The sequence below is a fragment of the Mustelus asterias genome, chromosome 11, assembly GCF_964213995.1.
Source record: "Mustelus asterias chromosome 11, sMusAst1.hap1.1, whole genome shotgun sequence".
NCBI lineage: Eukaryota > Metazoa > Chordata > Chondrichthyes > Carcharhiniformes > Triakidae > Mustelus > Mustelus asterias.
Genome location: NC_135811.1, coordinates 89,977,583 through 90,002,600, shown reverse-complemented (window position 1 = coordinate 90,002,600; position 25,018 = coordinate 89,977,583). Strand labels below are relative to the sequence as shown.

The following is a 25,018-nucleotide window of genomic DNA, read 5'->3' as shown; positions in this document are numbered from 1 at the left end:
AGCAGCTTGAAAAAGCAGGAAAAATGCATCTCCTCAAGGAATAACATTGCATTCTGACACTTCCACTTTTCCAGTGGGTGTGTTGATATGGTAGAATCACTGCAACCACACCGCACCCTGTGTCTTGAGTCGGTTTTAAAATTCAGCTGGACTAAAATAGTAAGGAAATATATTTTGGATTTTTGAGGTTGTGAGAAGGTTCCAGAAGGACACTCTGAACCTGACCCAGGATTCATATGACCCAAGGTTCTAAATAAAAAAACTTACCAACGGGCAGTGGGAAGTGAAAGCTAAATATGTAATCTGTTGATGTCTAAAAATAGAACTATTGCAGTGGCTACCGAATGCCTGATTTGCGGTATTGGCTAACCTAACTTTATGTGTATCAGGTGGATGAAGAGATCTTTTGCTCGAAAGAGATGGTATCCAGCCTGGCATTCGGCCTGGCGTTCCTGCAACGTATGGACATGAAACCTGTGGTTGTAATGGGATTATCATGTCAGCATGCCGAAGAGGGATCAAATTCATTCACTGAAACCAAATCCTTACTACTCAGGAATTGCAAGATTCTGACTGATGCACTGCACAGAAACTCTGCCGTCACTATGCCCTTTTTTAATGGAGGGTCTTTACTACATGCAGAGCAATCTTCATCTCATTACAGGTACAGCTATTGCTAAGAGTGTGAATGGCAAGATTGTAGGAGCGCCAATGATTTGAGGGCATCAAGAGTCAAGTTGAATGTCAATGTCACTCCATAAAGAAGGAATAATTGCTATCAAATCATTGTTACGGCATTGACCTGTACGGTTTTTGGTTTACTGTAGATTGCACGTGTAACACAAACTAGAAACATTAGAATCACAGAATTGTTACAGCGCAGAAGGTGATAATTCAGCCCATCCTAAATGCTCTCTATAGGAGCATTATGGCTCAGTGCCAAACTCCTCACAGAATCCTTACAGTACAGAAGGAGGCCATTCGGCCCATCGAGTCTGTACCAACCACAATCCCACCCAGGCCCTATTCCCACAACCCCACGCATTTACCCTACTAATGCCCCTGACCTTAGGGGCAATTTAGCATGGCCAGTCAACCTAACCCGCATATCTTTGGGTTGTGGGAGGAAACTGGAGCACCCGGAGGAAACCCATGCAGACACGGGGATAATGTACAAACTCCACACAGACAGTGACCCGAGGCCGGAATTGGCCCTGGCGCTGTGAGACAGCAGTGCTAATCACTGTGCCACTCCTGCCTTCTCCCCAAGCCCCGGCGTATTGTTTCTAATCAAATCATCATCTTGAATGCCTCGATTGAACCTGCCGCCACCACACTTCCAGGCAGGGCATTCCAAACCCGAACCACTCGCTGTGTGAAAATTGCTTCTTTTGCAAATCACCTTAAATCTGCTGTCTCCTCCTTGCTCCTTTTACAAGCAGGAACAGTTTCTCCCTATCTGCTCTGTCCAGTCCCCTCATGATTTTGAACGTCTCTCGCAAATCTGCTGTCAACCTTCTTCCCTCCAAGGCGGACAGTCCCAACCTCTCCAGTCTATCCTCATAACTGAAGTTTCTCGTCCCTGGAACCTCAAGACAGAGATTGAATGATCCTTTCTCTGAAATTGGTTGTACTGAAAAAGGAGAGGAGAGAATTTGCACCATCCTTTCCTCTCATGGGGAAGGAATCACTGGCCAAAGCGCAAAACTGTTAGGGTGGCTGAGTGGTTAGCACTGCTGCCTCACAGCGTCAGGGACCCGGGTTCGATTCTCGGCTTGGGTCACTGTGTGGCATTTGCACATTCTCCCCGTGTCTGCATGGATTTGCTCCAGGCGCTCCAGTTTCCTCCCACAGTCCAAAGATGAGCAGGTTACGTGGATTGGCAATGTTAAATTGCCCCATAGCATCAGGGGGACTAGCTAGGGTGAATGCATGGGATTATGGGGATAGGGCCTGGATGAGGTTATGGCCGGGGCAAACTCGATGGCTGAATGGCCTCCTCACTGTAGGATTCTATGAGTCTCTGCACAACCGTGTGGGGTGCTGAGTGCCTCTTAGTGATTTCAGTGCTCCATTAGAAGCAGCAATAAGTACTGAGCTTTTACAACAAAGTTCCAAATTATTGGTCTCTTTTAAACAAGAACATGATGATCTTTCTCTGCTGACAATTCAGCGATAGAATCATAGCTCACAAATGGCCATTTTGAACCATGCAACTTCTGTGAGGAAATCATTCTTGTCGAGAAGAAAAGACATACGGGGCAAAATTTTCCAGCCCCTCCCGTCAGTGGGATTTTCCAGTCCCGCTGAAGTCAACAGACTCTTAAATGGCTTGACACATTTTCCGGCTTCGTCTCCACCCTGACACAGTTGTAAAATTCCACCCTCTGCATTAAAACAGGAATTTAGACTCCCATGATTGGGCGGGATTTTCTAGCAGTTCCTGTCAGCAGAATCATCCGGTCCCACCAACGGTGACCCCCTCCCCCTCCCCCCAATTTTCCTCTCTCTCTCTCCGCCGCCCCCCCCCCCCCCCCAATAGGATTCCCGGTGGCAGAGGGTGAAAACAACAGGAAACCCCATTGACAGCAGCAGGACCGGAAGATTCCACTGCCGGCCAATGACGGGCCGCCTCCTCCGCTGCAAAGCATGTTGGGGGGTGGGGGTGGTTCCGCCCATAGTCTCAATCTCGAAGATTGAGTAGAAACAAATTCTCTATTCAGTCACAGAGAGATTAATTTATTGATTAAATTTTAAATTCCGGAATATTATTGGAAAATACAATAACGTTCAAGAAATGGAATCTTCAGCCTAAAATTTCCTGGACTACTAATCCAGAAACTCAGCTAATGTTCTGGGGATCCGGGTTCAAATCCCACCACAGTCAATAGTGGAATTTTAATTCAATAAAAATATCTGGAATGAAGAATCTACTGATGACCATGAAACCATTGTCAATTGTTGGAAAAACCCAGCTGGTTCACTAATGTCCTTTAGGGAAGGAAATCTGCTGTCCTTACCTGGTCTGGCCTACGTGTGACTCCAGAGCCACAGCAATGTGCTTGACTCTCAACTGCCCTCCGAAATGGCCTAGCGAGCCACTCAGTTCAAAGGCAACTAGGGATGGGCAATAAATGCTGGCCAGTCAGTGACGCCTATGCCCTATGAATGATTTTTTTTTAAAGTTAGATTTTTGCCCAACAAAAATCTGTCAAAATCTCCATTTTGAAATTTTCAGCTGACCTCCCACCCTACCATCTTATCTGGAGGAACGAGCAATAGCTTCCTAAGCAGCACAGTGGTTAGCACAGCTGCCTCACAGCGTCAGGGACACGGGTTCAATTCTGGCCTCGATCACCATCTGTGCGGAGCCTGCACTTTCTCCCCATGTCTGCGTGGGTTTCCTCCGGGTGCTCCAGTTTCCTCCCACAGTCCAAAGGGTTAGGTTGATTGGCCGTGCTAAATTGAACCTCGTGTCAGGGTGATTAGCAGGGTAAATGCGTGGGGTTACGGAAATAGGGCCTGGGTGGGATTGCAGATGGTACAGACTCGATGGGCTGAATGGCCTACTTCTATACTGTCGGAGTTCTATGGTTTTATGAGGCGTAGAAGTACTTTACCGCTGAATGGTCTCTCTCTCTCTCATTTAAGGTTACGCCCCCTCGTAGATATATAAATAGTTCCAATCCCATAAAGTATTTAATAAATTTCATTTAATTTGCAAGCATGATAGTGAACAAGAGGCTTTTTGGCCTATTCTCTTTGACAAATTTTGGTTAAAGGACAACGGCAGCAATGGGATTGACGTGATTTCTATTGTCTAGTTTTGGGAACGTAATTTCAGTGGAGGAAGATCTATTAAATTGGAGCCTGGAGTCGGGACACATTCCTATCATCTGCTCTGTGGGAGAGACCCCTGATGGACAGTTAGTGCTTCTAAATTCCCTGGGTGTCACAGCGACGATTGCCAAGATAATGCAGCCCCTTAAAGTGATGTTTCTCAACAATTCGGGAGGTATCCAGGACTGTGAGAGAAAGGTGAGTCAAAGCACGTTTCTTTGCTCATTTTCAAAGTGAGTTATTTCGGGACCTCCTGTCAAGGGTAGATAATTGGTTTGGCGTTTCTCACAGTGGAGTGTGAAACCATAACAACTGGTCTCTATTTTAAACCATGTCAAAAAAGGCATCAATTTGATTAGGATTTAGCAGCTATCCCGCTGGCTGGATCTTCCTGTCCCACCACGGCAACCCCCCTCCCCCCCGCTGCATGGAAAACCCCAGTGCCAGCGATGGGACCAGAAGATCTCGCCGCTGGCCAATGGGCGGACCACTGCAAAACACATGGTGTAGGTGCAGAAAATTCCGCCCACTGGTAACTCATCTACCCTTTAGCCTTAGTGTCAAGGGGATTAGCAGGGTAAATGCATGGGGTTACAGGGATAAGGCCTGGGTGGGATTGTTGTTGGTGCAGGCTCAATGGGCCAAATGGCCGCCTTCTGCATGGTAGGGATTCCATGATTCCATCCCTGACATATATTAGAATCCCAACTGTGCAGAAGGAGGCCATTCAGCCCATCAAGCCTGCACCGACAACAATTCCACCCAGGCCCTGTCCCTATAACCCCACATATTTACCTTGCTAATCCCGCCTGACACTAAGGGACAACTTAGCATGACCAATCAACCTAACCTGCGCACCTTTGGACTGTGGGAGGAAACCGGAGCGCCCAGAGGAAACCCACACAGACACAGGGAGAACATGCAAACTCCACACAATCATCCAAGGCCGGGAATCAAACCTGGGTCCCTGGTGCTGTGAGCCAGCAGTGCTAACCACTGTGCCACCGTGACGTATTAAATCATATAAAGAATTCTATCCCAGGAATTTTTGTTTTCTAAGCTCTTCCCAGCTTGTCCATGAGGGTTAGAAGATAATAAATGAATGTTTCAGTATGATTTATGCTGTGTTAGAGGAAGTGGAGCCCATTTAAAGCATATAGCTGAGGGTGCTGAATGTGGAGTGAATCTGAACGTGACCCTTTCAACTGTAGGACTGGCTGCAGATTTTCACTGGGTTGGCCTCACAAAGCAGTTTCAGATAATAATCCGGGGCAAGAATAACTTGATATTTGTCTGCAATAGGAATCGTTGTAACATTCTACCGATAAGAACAGAAAATTCCCAACAATTCCTCATTCCCCAGATGTAGAAGAGCAGGGACCTGTTGATTTCTATCTTTGATGTGGCTCTGCTTTTCATTAATGCAGAAGGAAAGTGTGGGTGGAATATTTTTAATGTTGAGTTCTCATTCAAATTGACATTTAGAGACTCAGAAATGATATCCTGAGATATTAGAATATGAATGCTCATAAAATATGATTGTTCGCGTTTCCTTTCTCCGTTATTTTAGAAAAAGAGTTAGGCCGTTTATTTTAACTTGAAACAGGAATGGGAATGTGCATGAATGCATTAAACTTTTACATGTTGAGTCCAAATTTCTTCTAGCCATATCAATCTGAAGTGCTGTCTTTACTGTCTTGTTAACCTGTAACTTCTAGTCCCTCTACTCTTCCACAACACTGAGCTTTCTTCCATTGAGATTAGTACATCATCCCATACTTTTTGTAAATTCCATCTTAACCCATCTCACCACCTTCTCACCAACTCTTTGCAGCTTCCTTTGGTCTGCTAAAGAACTATACCACCCCTTAATCTGCAAATTTCAATACCATTCCAAATAGGCGTCTCTCCAAATCGTTCATGCACTCAACAAATAGAAATGGCTCCCCTGAGGAACCAGTGCCCAATCCCAATCACTCTGAAATGCTCCCATTAATCCCTACACACTATGTTCTGGCAAATAACCAATGTTCTATGGTTCAGCCAAATTCCATACCCTTTGGCGTACTCCAGTATTTTGTGCAGCATTACTAATGAAGCAACCCGATCAAACTAAGCTATGATTGTTCTGCCAATGGCAGCACAAAGCAGTATGTGTGCCAGAGGAGCTGTGTAATGCAGTAATGTCACTGAAATGGGCATTTATGCAAAGACTGGTTAGATGAGGGTCTTGTGTGTATTGTAAGTAGTCCCTAACACTTTCCTTCTACTTTAATTAACAGTGGTGCATGCATTTGTTTTGTTTGCGGACATTAGACCATAAGACCATAAGACCATAAGACCATAAGACCACACTACAGCAACCTGGATTTCAATCAACCCAGATGAAAACATTCTCTCTCTCTGGCTGTAAAGATCCCATGAGTAATGAATCTGGGCAGTCTCACCCCAATTTCTGGTTGACATATGTCCATACCACAAGAAGCCCACAATTTGGCACTAAATTTTCAAAGTCATCGTAAAAATGGCTGGTGTGGAAATTATAGTTGGAATTATATGCCACGTTGTTCAGAAAGAGTAAAGGGAGCTTTACTCTACATCTGACTACACTATATCTGACCTGGGAACGCTTAATCGGGAACATGAATTAGGGAAGGCATTGCATTATCCAATTTTATCAGCACCAGCATCCCTCATGTTGATGAGCACACCAATTCACCAAAGCATATATTTAATAATGCAGATTTTCCCAGTTTCAGTGTAAATCAGGCATTCACATCCAGCACATCATGGGGCCCCTGGCAGTACGTCTGGGTCACTAACTGGGAGAGTGGCCGTAGCAGTTTGTGAAAGGTGACTCCCCTGGCAATGCCAGTTTCAGAGACTCTTCTGCAGCTGGCCTGGATCAGACGAGAAGACCTCATTGTAATTGTTTTTCAGTTTCGTCGTTCTCAGCGCGTTGCCTCAAGTGCCAATGGGCGTTTTCAACGTCGAATCTCTCTTGGTACCAGATGTATGGAGGACCTTCAGGTAGGTTGGTGGAGTCAATTTTGGCACCAGCCCATCAAGAAGATGGTTGGACGCGTGCCCACTCCCTCCCTGGTAAACCTGCTTCTACTGTCAGCAGTAGAGATTGGCAGAAGTGGGCTTGTCCCTTCTTTTGTGGGAGACCAGGTCCAATCACTTTTACATGTAGGCCAATGTTTTGGTAACACAGATCCCTCGAGGCCTTTATGTTTTTACTTATTATTGTATTTCTTTTCCAAATCCATGAGATCCGCAGAGGCAGTACGTCGGAGCACCATATCTCAGTTGTACATAAGGTGAGAGACACCAAGTCAAAGTCAGAATGCTCTCCCTACGCAGGTGTAGAGAAATCTGCAGGAAAGCAGTCAGTGCAGAACAAAATTTGGCGATGTCTGACTAGCTTGCTGCTGTCTTGCCTATATTTGCATGGGAAACAAATTTACCCTCATACTAAACAAATTAAATCCACAAATCAAAATCTGTTCGGTTCAATGATTTTAAAATACTTTTAATGGTGTCTGAATTAGAACAAAAGATTATTATATGGAACAGCAGATGATTGAGAGCGAGTACCAAGGCAGTTATTTATTCACTAATTCTAATTTGTAAGTTTCCCTTCTGCCCTCTTATATTTTGCCTGAACTCCCCCTTTATCCTCCTCGAAGGAATACATGTAGTTGACACAAGCTGCAGGACTTTCCAGCCAACTCGCCTCAAAGCTGGAAAATTCCGCCCGAGGTCAGTAGATCTTGGCACGGTCCATATCCCTCTCACTGCGATTCCCGTGGCGGGCGGGATGGGAAAATTCCGCCCATGGTGCATGAGAGCTGACACAAATGTATTTTTGACTTTTCTCTTTCTCCATGGGGACATGCCTCAGTCACGTCCACCAACAGTGGCAATGTGAGATCAGGAACTCCATGTGTGAGGATCTCTCGAACATCTCTTGCTATCCTAGATAGGATTTAGGGAAAAGGAGACTTTGGAAGGAGTTTCACAATGAGGGCCCGAGGAGAAAGGGTGAAATTTGTAACAATCCACTTGTGGGGCTCGGGAAACACGAGGGGAGAAATGATCTATGCAGATAAGAATGGTTACTATGAAGAAAGAGCCAGAGAGTTTCAGGCGAATTAAATGCCATTGTTGCATCTCAGAAAGGCAGAGCCCCCTTAAAAATAAAATTGGCTTTTTGTTACTAAAAATACTCCACTGGTGAATACTTGACTGCAACTCCAAATCCCACCTTCATCTACTCGGTCAGTTCACTGTCTCTAGGAGCAGTTTACAGCGGCTCCATGGAATTATCAGTGTTCCGCTCCAGAAATTAGGATGTACTGCACTGACTGCAGGGAAATTACTTTGTGAGCTGATTAAGAGATCATCTGTCACTCGTGTTGTAGTTCATTCAGAATGCAGAGTAAGATAGTTTAATTGCCTGATTGGTAAAGAAGTTGAGGAGAATTTAAATGAGATCCCGATGAGTGCAAAGGATTTCTTTTTATCTCCCTTCACTAAGGCACAAGGCTGTGTTGCAGTGTCTGACTGCATTCAGTATTCATCGTGCAGTATATTTGCAGTAGTCACACCTTAGATTGTAATTCTCAAACTAATATTTCACCCACTTCAGAAGGGTCTGAGATTAAGGTCCCAATATTTGAACTAGATGGTTACCATTACGGTGGCACAGTGGTCAGCACTGTTGCCTCACAGCGCCAGGGACCCAGTTTCAATTCCAGCCTCGGGCCACTGTCTGTGTGGAGTTTGCACATTCTCCCTGTGTTTGCTTGGGTTTCCTCCGGGTGCTCCGGTTTCCTCCCACAGTCCAAAGATGTGCAGGTTAGGTTGTTTTGGCCATGCTAAATTGCCCCTTGGTGTCAGGAGGATTGGCAGAGTAAATATACGGAGTTAGGGGTTAGGGCCCCGGTGGGATAGTTGTCGGTGCAGGCTTGATGGGCCGAATGGTCTCGTTCTGCACTGTACAGATTCTATGATTCTAGGATTAAATCTGAGGCGATATATCTAAATCAGTACATCTATGATCTAAACCAGATAATCATTTAAAAGATGGGCCAGATATTAACGTCATCCACAGGATGGTTCAAGCCCTGTCCGCTGCTGTGTGCTATAATGAGGAGTGGTTTGGAGACTGTGAATCCTTATGATAAGCTCAATCAGCCATGACTTTGAAGGGAAGTTGATGAATGGAACTGTGAGATTCCTCCATGAGGGAAGGAGACAAAAACCATACACAACATAAGGAACAGGGAAGACCTGTTGAGCTTGCTCCACAATTCAAAAACATCATGGCTGATCTGATTATGGCCTTAAGTCCACTTTCCTGCCTGCCCCTCAGTTATGGCTGACTCCATGGTAGATCAAGAACCTGTCTAACTCAGCCTTGAATATATTCAATGACCTAGCATCCACCTCTGAGATATTGAAAGATTACTGACCAGTGGAGAAGAAATTCCTCCTCATTTACATCTTAAGGGGAGAACCCCCTATTTTGAAACACTCCCCTTAGTCCTGGACTCCACCATGCAAACAACCTCTCAGCATCTACCATGTCAAGTCCCCTCAGAATTTTGTGTATGAACAAGATCACCTCTCATTCTTCTAAACTCCAGTGGACATAGGCCCAACTTGCTCACCACATAAGACAACCCCTTCATTCTAGGAATCAGCTGAGTTAACTTTCTTTGAACTGCCTTCAATGCAAGTACATTGCTCCTTAAATAAGGAAGCCAAAACTGTATGCAATATTCTATGTGCAGTCTCACCGATACCCTGCACAGTTGTAGCAAGGCCTCCTAATGTTCATGGTCCATCTCCCTTACAATTGGCCTTCTCAATTACTTGCTCTATCTGCATGCTAAGTCATCTTACACAATTCCTACACATCATCTCCTACCTACCATCAGCAGCCAGTCAACAGGCCACTTGTATGCCCCCTCAACAGGCCAATTTATGGGGGGCCTAAAATAAATGGAGAAAAAGCATGCCATGCAATCCCCATTACGTTTATCAAATTACTCGTAATTCTGTTTCTCTATTTCCAACTGCCTGCTTCATCTTTGTAAAGGTCTCTTCCCCAGCTGAATAGATGCCACCACAGCTACACCTCCCAGTCTCCTCAACCCCTCCCACACCCCTCCTCCCAACCTCCAGACCTCTGCCAGGGCTGCACTTAATGCACTGGTACGAGGCAGATAGCAACCACTTGTGTTCATTCACTTGTTTTAAAAGAGAGAGTTCTTGCTGCCTCAACATGACAAATAAATTTGGAACAAGCGTTAATTCTTAACACTTCTTATAAATTGGTTGATATTAACTGTTCGGTGAGCTTGATTAAATGGGAAATGATGATCATTTAATGAAGGATATTTGATGATAACTATAAGGAATTGATGTTTGTTACAGAAATTAGTTTTGTGGGGCCTACCTAAAGCAAAATGAGCACTTTGGCTAGAGTCCTCTGCCTGTGATCTTGCCAGCCCACAATTTCCCTCCATATGTTTTGTGGTTGGAACCCAGTCCATTGCCAACAAGGGCTCTTTGCATGTTCCTTTTAAATGGCCTTTTAAAGCCCTCTGGTTTCCATGTGTTTATTTGCGTGATTTCATTTTGGCATTCATTGGTGTGCTGATTAAGTCGATGGTGTACAATCTGCACTGGGTGAGATACAAGTTGGTTCCTGCCTCTGGCAGGACTGAGATAGGACATGTAGAATGTGGCAGTTGTTTTTCTGTAGCGGTCAAGCTCCTATTACAAGCAAATGAAGTTGCATGGTTGGCTGAGGCAGCATTGTGCATGTCATATGCATGGTTGAGATGTGTTGGATTTGTTGAACAGACAGAATTTAGTGACTTTCATATAATGCATCATTTATTTCTCAATGACCATGCCTTATATAAAATATCAATAATATTGATACCCTTGACTTGATAGTAATATATCAATCTGATTTATTGCTGTTTTACATACATTCTATCATATGCACACTGGTCAGCCTACTGTTGTGCATCATTATCAAAGTTTTCTTTAAACTATACTTGGGATAATGAAAAGAAAAGTGAATCAATGCCATAAGTTCACAGTGCTAGATTTTCCATATATTCCCTCACGTTAAAGTAAGCATCTGATAACCAAACATTGTACCTAATGCATGAAAAAAGATACTCCTTACACCTGTAAAATGTCATGTTAGCAGTGAAGACAATTGGACATAAATAGATAAACTTCTCACAGAATATATTGGCAAACATTTGTCATAGAAGTACAATAAGGAGCTTGGGATTCTATGTGATCAACGGAATCAAATTGGTACGATGAGGGCACTGCCATCGGACCATTCTGTGTGTAACTTTCAAAACTCTGGATTTCTCCATACCACTTTTAGACAGTTAAATGGGTAAGATGGATATAGAGGGATATGGGCCAAATGCAGGCAATTGGGACTAGGGGCGAAGGGTCTGTTTCCATGCTGTAAATCTCTATGACTCTATGACTTTGAAGGTCACTACACACTGATTCATTAGATTGTCAATATGCCCTATAAAAATGGGCATAAGACATATTTCCAGCACAGAAATGTTCTGTATTGACGTCTTCAACTGTGGTTCTACTCAGTTGAGAGTTCCTGCCTTGGATGATCTATCCAAAGTGTTACACTTGGCCCACGCAACAACACCATCCCATGATTGATTTTTTTAAAAATAAAAACTGTAGAGGAAGCATATTCTGAAAACTTCACACAGTTTGTGAAGTTCACCGTAAACCATTTTCAAGTTCCATGGTTTTGAAGAACCCCACCAGATAGCCTGTCTGCCAAACTCACTTTGTTGATGCCTCATACATACAGGACAGTCTAGCTCCAATGTGCCTCCTGTCAGGATAGAGTTTCATGAAGGAAACCTATCCCAAATTTAGGCCATAGTCTTAGAATTTCTGTAATTTCAGGTACTAAATATGTCAGAATCGGTCTTGGACATTCCTGTTACTTGCTTGTTATGTTTAGAAAACATATGTTTCAAAAGTGCCCTTGGTTATTGGTGAATCTCATGAAGCAATTACTTTAATATTTTAACCTTAAAAATCATTCTGTTTGCTTTGTGATCTTGAACCTTTCTGTTATCAACAATGAATATAGAGGGAGCAACTATCCAGTGATAGGCAACCTAGGCCAGTGAGTGCCCCTCCTTCAGTTTAGTGGACTGCAGGCTGGGCTTGTTCACTAACCATGACCCCATCAATAAGATTAAATACATTCAATACAGGCTGAATATTTCATAATGATTTATAGAAAATGTTTAAATAATCAAATGGTAAAAACAAAAGAAATATTTACACTTTTGGATACAGAGGGAGCGCACGGCTCTGACAGTCAGTGTTGTGAGCAATCGGCACGCCCCTCACTTCACTTACCCTTGCTTTACATGCGTATCACTTCAGTCATAGCGGTAGGAATGAAACTATGTGCATGGAACTCAGAATGTGGCAAACCTGCGGGTGGGTCACAATCAACAAGAATGACTCATAGGCTGTACTCAGAACCCACATGGGATGTGTGTGGCCCGTGGGGCCTCAGGTTATGAACCACTGGTCTAATCTGTGAGGATCATACTAAACTTTCCATCTAAATGGATAGATGCCAAAACTGTGCATCCTGTAAACCGGTCTCGCAAATTTCCCCCTCTTAAATTCTTCACCTGATGTATAAACTACTCCCCAGTCTCATTATGGCAGCTTATAGTTATTCCTCGGGAAAATAATTAGAGGGGCTGATTTTAAACTCTAGTGATTTGGTCATTATTTTTATATGCAAACAGGAGACAGAGCAGGCCTTACAGAGTCAAGCTGACAATCGCACTGTACAATACATAGACAAATAAGGCACACACTGCAGAATGACATTCCCTGAGCTATCCCAACCATAATGGCCAGATTTCGCGCCACGTTCTGCGTGAATTAAGACCCTGTGTAATAGTCATGTGGCTCTCCATTCCAATACCTTCCGAGGTGATTGATAAGCATGTTCTTTTGCACGGTGCAGGTTGTGGGACAGGTCAATCTTCCGTCAGACCTCGACCTTCTTTCAAACGCAAACTGGATTAGTCAGAAGGAGGAAGAGAGAGCAAAAGTGATCACAGATCTCCTCAATCACATGCCATCAGAATCGTCTGCTGTCATCACCTCTGCCAACACCATACTCACAGAGCTCTTCAGTCACAGAGGTATCATTCTGCCATTTAAGATTCTTGCTGTATTTTAGACATTAATATATTATAAATAGGAAATATTCATAACTGGTCAGTCAATGGAATGAAAAGCTGTGGGTTTTCCATGCAAAAATTAGATTCTACCTTCATATCTCTATTTATCTACAACAAGGCGCCACGATGGCACAGTGGTTAGCACTGCGGCCTCACAGCACCAGGGACCCAGGTTCAATTCCTTCCTCTGTGTGGAGTCTGCACGTTCTCCCCGTGTTTGCGTGGCTTTCCTCCGGGTGCTCCGGTTTCCTCCCACAGTCCAACGATGTGCGGGTTAGGTTGATTGGCCATAGTAAATTGGCCCTCGTGTCAGGGGGATGAGCAGGGTAAATGTGTGGGGTTGTGGGAATAGGGCCTGGGTGGGATTGTGGTCAGTACAGACTTGATGGGCCAATTGGCCTCCTTCTGCACTGTAGGGATTCTATGATATCGATTCTGGTATTTATAGCGTACAGTACAATTTCCCATGCGTACATAGAATCGACAACGCAGAAATAAGCCATTCAGCCTCCGTCAGTGTTTATTTTCCATACGTTTCTTCCAGTTTTAATTGCCTCTGTTGGGGGAGGCGGGGGGGCGAATTCTCTGGCCTCCCCACAGCGTGGTTCACGGCAGTGGGAGCCAACACGTTGCTTGCCGGCAGAGAGATCTTCTGGTCCCGCTGCTGTCAGTAGGATTTCTCATTGACTGCAGCTCATGCCGCCAGGAGACCCACGGCAGGGGTCAGCCCTGTCAGTGGGAGTGGAAGATCCAACCGGCGTGAACAGATGGAGAATTTCAGCCATCTGCTTTAAGTGTTTGTTTGGATAACGGTCATAAAAACAGAAGCAGCTGACAACTGCACAAGGCAAGGAACCATTGGATTGGTTGCTCCTGTGTCAGTGGGACACTGAGTAGGAAGTGACCAATTTAGAAAAGAGGAGAAAACAGGAGATAAATCAGTAAACAGCCGTCAAATGGTGTCATGGTTGGCATCAAAGCTTGTATATTGTAGGAGGAAGCAGGAGCTGTGGGAGTAAGTGGACTCAGCCTGTCCTGCAAAAGTAAATTGAAGCTCCATGCATCAGGATTCCAATAAGAAGTCTCACAACGCCAGGTTAAAGTCCAACAGGTTTATCTGGAATCACGAGCTTTCGGAGCGCTGATCCTTCACCAGGCGAGTCTTTAACCTGGTATTGTGAAACTTCTTGCTGTGCCCACCCCAGTCCAACGCCAGCATCTCCACATCATGATTTCAACACAGTGAAATAGAGGCAGGAGGACAGTATATTGGAAGCTTAGGTGAAACATGAGAGAAACATTCAGAGGATCAATGACTAGGATGTTGTAGATAACTAAGAGATAAGTTGGGTTGCAATGGACAAAGAGTGTGCAATTGTTAAGTACAACTTTAGAAGGATATCCTATGATATCACAAATATTTTGCTGTACCTTATCCTGGTGCATAACAAAGGTGTTTTAAGAGCCCCCACAGATTGTAAAGCAGTTTTCAAGTCTTGAATGGCCTTATTCACTATAGAGGAGTGATCATTCCTTTGCTCATTGAACTACTTTAGCTCCTGATCTAGTGATATCTCACTTTTCAAATTGTCATCTCTATGTTCAAATTCACCCATTGTCTTGTCCCACCCAGTGTCTGTCGCTTCCTCCAGCCCTACAACACTCCAAGAACTCTGTACTCCTCCAGTTCTCTCTTGTACATCCCTCTTTCCATTCTTGTCGCCACTGGTAACTTTACCTTCAGCATTCTGGGCCACATGCTCTGGAATTCCCTCCCTAAAATTCTCCACCTCTCCTCCTCCTCAAGATAGCTCGTTAAAACCTAATCTCTTTGATCAAGATGTTACATAGATCTCCTAACATCTCCTTGGGTAGCTTGATGTCAAATATGTTCTGATAACTCCTTGGGACCTTTTACTATATTAAAGGTTCTACATAAATGCAAATTGCTGTTGGCGTGAGGAAAATAAGTTTTTGACACACAGGAGCAGCGATGGCCAGAATTTCACCCCCTCCCCCACCCCAAAATTGCTTGGAAGGGATTTCCTTCCAGATCCCGCCCACCCCAACCCAGATGCAATTTAACAGTGGGGAAGGCAGGGCCTGAGATGGGAAGCCTGCCCATGCCCCTTTTCCCACCCAGTCTCAATTTTTAGATTGGCACCAGTTGGATCATAGTGCCAAACAGAAAGTCTTCAGTATCAGGTAGGATGGGGAGTGGGGGAGCCTCCATTAGAAGACCCTGTCAGATTTGGGGTGCCCACTCCTCAGAGACCTGGGAGCTCCAGTCTTTCCTCTTCCCCCACCCCTTCCAAGGGCATCCCCTATCCTCCCAGCCACGGGTCCCCTGGTACTTTCCTAAAGTGTGGTCTCCGGTCTTAGGATCAGGCATGGCACTGCAGTACCTCTTCTGGTCACCGCAGTGCTGTACCTGGATGGGTTGGAGATGAGCTTGATCCAATGAAGATCTTTAAAATGACCAAGGGATTTAAATGGATGGATAAAGAGAAATGATTTAATCTGGTGGAGGAATCCAGAAGAGGGAGCTTAATCTTAAAGCATAAGATAGGCTTCTTAGAATTGAAATCAGGAGTCATTTTTTTGCACAATGGTTAACAGGAATACGGAACTTTCTGTCTTGGAAGACCTTGGATGCTGGGTCAAACGAAATGTTAAAGACTGAGTTTGATAGGTTTAATTTGGGTATAGGTATCATGGGATATCGAGCAAGGGAGGGTATATTGAGTTGAAGTACAGATCAGCCAGGATCTCATTGAATGGTGGAACTGACTGGAGTAGCTGAATAGCCTATTCCTATTCCTGGGAGCCACTTGCTGCTGTGTAAGGATATGTAGCACAGACTGTTCATGTTGAGTGGAAAACCACATACCTGTGTGTGTCACTTTGGATAGAAGATAAGGTAACTCCCTCAGATGCATACAGGGAAGATACTTGAAAAGCTTTGGGGATTTCGAAGATGACAACAAAAATGTACATGGACAGAGTTCCAGAGCAGAGGCACAACTTGAAAACATGAGGGATATCGTTAAAACCTGGAACTTTGTTGCCTTATAAAATTTGGGATGATCCATCAGACATGACAGATACTGAGCAACAGTGTGAGATTCTTTTTTGCCAAAATCTTCAGAAATGACTTGAAAGAAACATGAGACAAAGGCTATTTTCTTTTAGGGTGCTTGCAATTGAACGATCCGGACTTAGGAAAGGTGGTAAAAATAAATGACAGAATTTAAAGCAACAACTTTGGCAAAAGAAACAAAAATTGGAGAGACTTCAGTGTTACAGGAAGACAGCAATTGATACTTCAATAAAACTACAGTTATCAAGTCCAATAGTGAACTCATTATGAGCAGTGACAAGGCTAGATTCATGGTATTTCAGGCAGATTAAGGTGCTGGGTGGAATAAACATGATGTTAGGATATCACATCATCATCATAGCTCACACAGTTATAAGAACATAAGAAATAGGAGCAGGAGTAGGCCATCTAGCCCCTCGAGCCTGCCCCGCCATTCAATAAGATCATGGCTGATCTGATAGTGGTTTAGTTCCACTTACCCGCCCGCTCCCCATAACCCTTAATTCCCTTATTGATCAGAAATCTATCTACCTGTGACTTAAACATATTTAACGAAGTAGCCTCCACTGCTTCAGTGGGCAGAGAATTCCAGAGATTCACTACCCTCTGAGAGAAGAAGTTCCTCCTCAACTCTGTTCTGAACTGACTCCCCCTTATTTTGAGGCTGTGTCCTCTAGTTCTTGTTTCCTTTCTAAGTGGAAAGAATTCTCTCTGCCTCTACCCTGTCTAGCCCCTTCATTATCTGATATGTCTCTATAAGATCTCCCCTCAGCCTTCTAAACTCCAACAGGTACAGGCCCAATCTACTCAATCTCTCCTCATAAGCTAACCCCCCTCATCTCCGGTATCAACCTGGGTGAACCTTCTCTGTACTCCCTCCAAGGCCAATATATCCTTCCGCAAATAAGGGGACCAAAATTGCACACAGTACTCTAGTTGTGGTCTCACCAGTACCTTGTACAATTGCAGCAAGACCTCCCTGCTTTTATACTCCATCCCCTTCGCGATAAAGGCCAACATTCCATTTGCCTTCTTGATCAACTGCTAACCATCATTTTGCATTGCTCAAGAATCAATAATTGATACTGAAGGGAAATTTCAAAAATTCACAACCTAAATCCATATTGAGAGCAAAAATTCAAAATTGTTACTTAAATTGTATCAATGTTGCTAACAGTAATTCCCATCTCCATGCATCCCACATGTTGCTGGGTTTTTCTGAAGGACTACTTATCAGACTCTCTGCGCTCCCTCTGTGAGGGTTAGGGTTAGTTCTGGGATTCTTCACTAGCTCCACTCCAGGGCTGGAATTCTCCGATGTTGTTCACCCCGCCACCACGGCCAGTGAGAACAGAGAACTTGGCACTCAGCCAAATCTCCATTCACAGCAGCGGGACTGGAGAATCCCAGCCACGGGCGAGGTTGGAAAATTCCTGGTTTGAGAGGTCATTTTTATTGACTCGTCATGTAATTACTAAACCATTCTTGGTAGCCTGCCAAGTTCATTTTGTGTCACAAATCGAGTTTGACCACAAGGTAACTATCTCTGATGCCTTCCTTCCAAGCCTGGAATTCAGTGGTTCTGTGTGTAGCAGTCCTCCAATACATCCAACTCCCCCTCTTTTGAAACCGAGACTTTCCAGACTCATAAGGCAATTTTCTGAACCATTTTCTGATGTTTGTGTACGTAGAACTTTCAGATTTGTCTACATTGAGTTAATGGGTTCATTCTTAGTATGTTGATACTCATTGTCAGTATGCTGCTAAATGATTAGTAGTATAATTTTCTGTTAAAATAATTGCATCGTTGTGTTGAATAACTAGGTAGAGAAGGTGAAGTGGAAATTTAACACAAAGGCAATAGGAAATGCACGGTGACACAGTGGTTAACACTGCTGCCTCACAGCACCAGGGACCCAGGCTCAATTCCGGCCTCAGGTGACTGTAATTGCCTGCGTGAGTTTCCTCCAGGTGCTCCAGTTTCCCCCCTCAGTCCAAAGATGTGCAGTTTGGTTGATTGACCATGCTAAATTGACCCTTAATTTCAGGGGGATTAGCATGGGGTTATGGGGATAGGGCCTGGGTGGGACTGTTGTCAGTGCAAGCTCGTTGGGCCGAATGGCCTCCTTCTACACTGTAGGAATTCTATGATAATCCATCACAAGTTGTCCTTTTGTTCACTGGAAAATGAACACTAGAATTGTTTCGTCAAGGGAAAGAAATGTGTCGAATTTGCAGTTGAAATTTCTAGTTTTAACTCTGCTTCACCAAGGAAATGGGTTGTGCAAAGGTTTTACAGGAAATAAATATATATAATGTGAGCAATAATTGATGACCAGAACTGTGTGTGTTAATGACTATCTGTAGGAACTGCTAAATTGTCTGTCGGCAATAACTCTATTTGTTCCTTAGCATTCTAATTCACAGCTATCAATCTCCCCCTTGAAAACTGTCTTTTGCTGAACTGTTATTGTGATAAATTAACCAGTATTTCAAGTAATATATGGTATTCATTTGCTGGAATTTTACCGGCACGGCCGCCGGGGCAGGCGAGGCTTGCAGAACGGCATTCTCCATTGGCCTCGGGCGGGCAAGGCAGTAAAATTCCGGCAATTTTCTCCTTTGTCCAAAACTGAAATATTTGCCATGCACTAAAGGGCAATTTCCGAATATCAACTGAACAGATTTTTTTTCCAGGGTAGTTTCCTATCTCTATACACTTAGTTTAAAAAAACACTTCAAAATCTTAGAATTGTAATATTGGCCCAAATGGACACATGCGCAAACTAATTTGGACAATTCCAACTAATCAGAGAGTGTTGAGAAAACTCACGTGGGTTCAGTGCAAAATCAGGTTTATTTTAATTGCTTCTCTGACTGTCTGATCTTCAGAATTTGCCAGTGATGCTTCCTGTGGAATGCATTCAAACATTGTTTTTGTATAGTCCGTGTCTTTGATCTGTACAAAAGACTAGAATAACTTCAGACATGGGACTGGATGTTTTGACCTGCTGATGGGCATTGTTGGGGGGGGGGGGGGGGGGGTGACATGGAAAATATGATGGAAAGCTATCCCACCACCCTGACCTATCATCCATAATACTGTTGACGGACAGGGGACAAAATCAACAGCCTGCCGACTGTCTTGAAAAAAATCATAAACAAGGAATTGACCTGAATATAACATCATGGGGGCGATCATGCAAAAAAATTCAAAGTCCAAGATGAGCTTGAAAACGGGAGAAGTTCTGATCCATTTTTTGGGTGGATCCAAATCTGTGATCTTATGTACTTAGAGTAAAAAAAAAGCTTTGAGCTTTGACAAAGGCTCATCTGGATTCAAAATGTCAGCTCTTTTCTCTTCCTGCAGATGCTGAGATTTTCCAGCATTTTCTCTCTTGGTTTCAGATTCCAGCATCCGCAGTAATTTGCTTTTAACTTCATTGCAGTGTTAATGTAAGCCTACTTGTGACATAAATAAATGACTTACTTGAGCTGGAAGGCATGAAATCCAATCCTTCTGGGAATATCAAAGCCAATTATCCAGAAGATGTTTGGAAAAGCTGCCCTCAGACAACAACCTCCACAGGGTCACTTTGCATAACAGTGCAGATTATTGGGAGGGCCGTGGTGGAAAGCAATTAGGCCATTAACTAGCCCACCTCAAACCCAGAAATAACTCGGGAAAAGTAATGGAGCAAAGACATGAGATTTGAACATTATGGAGTCACTGCATAGACTATTTCATAAAAGTGACGTCCTCAGGTTGGGCGGCACGGTAGCACAGTGGTTAGCACTGCTGCTTCACAGCTCCAGGGTCCTGGGTTCGATTCCCGGCTCGGGTCACTGTCAGTGTGGAGTTTGCACATTCTCCTCGTGTCTGCGTGGGTTTCCTCCGGGTGCTCCGGTTTCCTCCCACAGTCCAAAGATGTGCGGGTTAGGTTGATTGGCCAGGTTAAAAATTGCCCCTTAGAGTCCTGGGATGCGTAGGTTAGAGGGATTAGTGGGTAAATATGTGGGGGTAGGGCCTGGGTGGGATTGTGGTCGGTGCAGACTTGATGGGCCGAATGCCCTCCTTCTGCACTGTAGGGTTTCTATGTTTCTATGTTACATTCCATTCGAAGGCTAGGCCTTCTTATAATCAAGGTCTGTTCTGTACACTGGTGCGTAAGCAGCCACCTTCTCTATCTGTTTCACTGGAATGTCCAGATAGTTTTCTGTTCCACACGTACAACCAGATGGTGTTACTGTTACAGTAAGTTTAACATTTAGTTTTTGTACAGGTACTAATTATGCTTTTCAATGGACACAGGACACCGTACCATATCAAAATCTGTGGATGATTTCAATCTGAGTGTAAGGTTAACACTGAGGAAGAGAAACAAAATACAAAACATCAACAAAGGGAGTATAAATAGCAAAATAATTTCAATATAGATGAGGAGGAGATGGTGCATTTATGGTTGAGGAATTAGGATGTCACCTACCTGGAAAATAGTTTAAATGGAGCAAAGGTGCAGAGGGAGAAAGGAAAAGAATTTACAAATCATTAGGAAGAGTTAGTGAAGCCATAAGAATGCAAACCAAGTACCGTAGTTCATTTTTGGAGTAATAGAATTCAAAAGGAAAGTTATATTAAATTTACAGAGAATGGCACTTGGACTTCTGTGTGCAGTCCTGCTCTTGGCATTGGAAAAAAAGATGCAGGGGCACTGGGGAAGGTGCAAAAAATGATTTTGATTTGATATTTGATTTATTATTGTCACATGTATTAGTATACAGTGAAAAGTATTGTTTCTTGCGCGCTGTACAGACAAGGCATATACTGTACATAGAGAAGGGAAGAGTGCAGAATGTAGTGTTACAGTCATAGCTAGGGTGTAGAGAAAGATCAACTTAATACAAGGTAAGTCCATTCAAAAGTCTGATGGCAGCAGGGAAGAAGCTGTTCTTGAGTTGGTTGGTACATGACCTCAGACTTTTGTACCAGACTTTTGCAAGGTTGATAGCAGAATGGAGAAGTTATAAATATCAGGAAACGCTGAACAGACTGGGACGCTTTTTTTTCTCTCAGATTGAGAGCTGAGCTGATCGAAGCCCTTCAAATTGTGAAGAGGTTTAATATGATAGTCATGAATAAATCCAATAAAGAATCCAGGAGAAGCTCCTTCATTCAGAATGGTTACATGGTGTGGTTCAGATCAATAGTGTAGATACATGCGAGTGGAATCTAAATAGGGTATATGAGGAAGGAAAAAGAAGAATATGATAATTGGTGAGATGAAGAAAGGTGCAAGGAGATTTATAGAGAACATACACACTGATATTGACCTGTAGAGTTAATGTTGTAAACATTGTGTAAAATCTCTTAGTGTGCATTTTATTAACATTCTGTTTTTTAAAAATGTTTCTTGTCATGTCTCCCTTTTATCTGTCTTGTTCCCATTTTGGAATATGTAAAAAAGGCCCGATACAGGATTGATTGTCAGCATTGATATCCCATGTTTGTGGCATTTGGAAAGTGCTCGAATGTTAAGCCATATCCTGCCCTCTTATACCTCGATTTTCCAACACACATTGGGCATGACTTGTCAGGTGTCAGCTGTCTTAGTTTTCAAGATCGGACGTAATCAATTTGACTTATTATTTGTTATTTAATTTATTATTGTCATATGTATTAGTATACAGTGAAAAGCATTGTTCCTTGCACACTATATGGCAAAGCTTACCGTTCATAGAGAAGGAAACGAGAGAGTGTAGAATGTAGTGTTACAGTCATAGCTGGAAGCATAGACCGAGAGTAAAAGACTAGTTTTCAAAGTTATTTTCAGCCCATTTTGCTCGATGTACTGATTGAGGTAAGGAGCTGATTAAGGCTTAGTCTATATACACCTTTATTCAACAATCTCACAGACAAACATCAAGGTGAACTCAGCTGCCCTTGCAACTAGTAGCCCATTGTGGTTTTCTGTAGAACCCAAACATTTGGAGCTGCAAGTTATCGGGAGTGTATTGGTTTGTTTGTTTTTACAGCCCATTAGTTGGCTTTAAACCTGGATGGGGAGAAATTAAAATTGTCCCTCAGCACAAAAGTACGAGTTTCTTTAATTATCAAAGAGTTCAAACCTACTTTTAAAAGGTGTCAGCTGATTGTACTAAAGGAGAGTCCTCTGTACAACATGGAGCTATCTTTACACGCTGCCTGAACTATTTATGTTTTGCTTCATATTCAGCTTCTATACACAAAGGAGTAGGAGTACTGGTCTAGGAACATGCCTGACTTTTAATTGAAGTGTGAAACAAGTGAACAAACTGGTCAAATGCCAATCTCGGCCTGTGTAACTAGCAAATTGATATTTCAAGTAATATTTACAAAATGTTTGCTCTGTCTCACTGTATGCAGTGGAAAGATCTATGATGACATTACAATTCAATGACTTGCACACACATAGGCCAGGGTATGATCTAGTGGACAAGGCTTAATTTATGTGACTCAGTCACATTCCTATGATACTCATCCACTCATCTACATTACCAAATGATCAAGTCAATGGAATCCAAGTATCTCTCTCTTGAAAGATCAGTTTTTTTTAGTTATATGTTTCTTGAGTAATTCTCTGCAATCTCTGCTTCTCCCCTGGGAGAATGCTAGGGTGGTGATTTTTGATGGTAGTTGTGGTGAGGTGGGAGGATGATTGCTTGGAATTGGTGACTCGTAATGGAAAAGATTAACAATGCACACACGAAAAGTAGGCCCATTTAAATTGCCCATTTGTCTCTTATGGAGAGAGGTAGCTTCTTCCATCTATAGACTGAGTGGGTATTAGATTTACCGTATCGATTTGCATGACCAACAAATATGATCAAACTACAGCAACAACTTGTATTTATTTATAGCACCTTTAACATAGTGGGTGAGAAAAGATGAACTGGATGGTCACAAACAAGGTTTTAAAATTTATTTTCTGCATAGATACCTTTTCTAATCCAAATATATTTACTTTTTAATATGGACCCAGGTTTTTTTGAGTCCAAGAAAGGGCTACTAACGCCAAGGAAAAACAATGAAAGAGGCGATGACACACACACAAATATCAGAAATAAGAAAAGACCACAACACACAGGACATACTTGCCAATTCAGTTAATACTTAACTATTTACGTGCTGTGATCATGAAAGAACCAATCAGACAAATTTTCTTGTCATAGTCATAGAGGTTTACAGCATGGAAACAGGCCCTTCGGCCCAACTTGTCCATGCTGCCCTTTTATGTTTAAAACCCCTAAGCTAATCCCAATTGCCCGCATTTGGCCCATATCCCTCTATACCCATCTTACCCATGTAACTATCTAAATGCTTTTTAAAAGATAAAATTGTACCCGCCTCTACTACTACCTCTGGCAGCTGGTTCCAGACACTCACCACCCTCTGTGTGAACAAATTGCCCCTCTGGACACTTTTGTATCTCTCCCCTCTCACCTTAAACCTATGCCCTCTAGTTTTAGACTCCCCTATCTTTGGGAAAAGATATTGACTATCTACCTTGTCTATGCCCCTCATTATTTTATAGACCTCTATAAGGTCACCCCTCAGCCTCCTACGCTCCAGAGAGAAAAGTCCCAGTCTATTCAGCCTCTCCTTATAACTCAATCAATCAAGTCCCGGTAGCATCCTAGTAAATCTTTTCTGCACTCTTTCTAGTTTAATAATATCCTTTCTATAATAGGGTGACCAGAATTGCACACAGTATTCCAAGTGTGGCCTTACCAATGTCTTGTACAACTTCACCAAGACGTTCCAACTCCTGTATTCAATGTTCTGACCAATGAAACCAAGCATGCTGAATGCCTTCTTCATCACTCTGTCCACCTGTGACTCCACTTTCAAGGAGCTATGAACATGTACCCCTAGATCTCTTTGTTCTGTAACTCTCCCCAACGCCCTACCATTAACTGAGTAAGTCCTGCCCTGATTCAATCTACCAAAATGCATCACCTCGCATTTGTCTAAATTAAACTCCATTTGCCATTCATCAGCCCACTGGCCCAATTGATCAAGATCCCGTTGCAATTGGAGATAACTTTCTTCACTGTCCACTATGCCACCAATCTTGGTGTCATCTGCAAACTTACTAACCATGCCCCCTATACTCTCATCCAAATCATTAATATAAATGACAAATAGCAGTGGGCCCAGCACTGATCCCTGAGGCACACCGCTGGTCACAGGCCTCCAGTTTGAAAAACAACTCTACAACCACCCTCTGAAGCCAATTTTGTATCCATTTAGATACCTCACCCTGGATCCCATGAGATTTAACTTTGTGCAACAACCTACCATCCGGTACCTTGTCAAAGGCCTTGCTAAAGTCCATGTAGACAACATCAACTGCACTGCCCTCATCTACCTTCTTGGTTACCCCTTCAAAAAACTCAATTAAATTTGAGACATGATTTTCCACTCACAAAGCCATGCTGACTGTCCCTAATCAGTCATTGCATCTCTAAATGCCTGTAGATCCTGTCTCTCAAAATACCTTGCAACAATTTACCCACCACAGATGTGAGGCTCACTGGCCTGTAGTTCCCAGGCTTTTCCCTGCAGCCCTTTTTAAACAAAGGCACAACATTTGCCACTCTCCAATCTTCAGGCACCTCACCCGTGACTATCGATGATTCAAATATCTCGGCTAGGGGACCCGCAATTTCCTCCCTAGCTTCCCACAGCGTCCTGGGATATACTTCATCAGGTCCCGGGGATTTATCTACCTTGATGTGC

The 25,018-nt window shown here is 43.3% G+C and overlaps 1 protein-coding gene across 6 annotated transcripts in view; it reads left to right on the top strand.

The window, feature by feature from the left end:
• nags (N-acetylglutamate synthase) overlaps positions 1 to 25,018 on the top strand; it is a 47,088-nt gene that overhangs the window by 8,328 nt on the left and 13,742 nt on the right. For 2 of the 6 annotated variants that reach the window (XR_013498998.1, XM_078223930.1), the window contains exons 2-5: positions 390 to 664; positions 3,825 to 4,038; positions 7,116 to 7,163; positions 12,920 to 13,100. Coding sequence is in view for 3 of the 6 variants with exons in the window: in XM_078223930.1 (XP_078080056.1) it covers positions 390 to 664; positions 3,825 to 4,038; positions 7,116 to 7,163; positions 12,920 to 13,100 (718 nt within the window). In the remaining 3 variants the exon portion in view is untranslated. Of the gene's footprint in view, positions 1 to 389; positions 665 to 3,824; positions 4,039 to 6,780; positions 6,871 to 7,115; positions 7,164 to 12,919; positions 13,101 to 25,018 lie in introns of all 6 variants that reach the window. The other 4 variants (XR_013498997.1, XM_078223929.1, XR_013498999.1 and 1 more) reach the window with 2 other exon arrangements.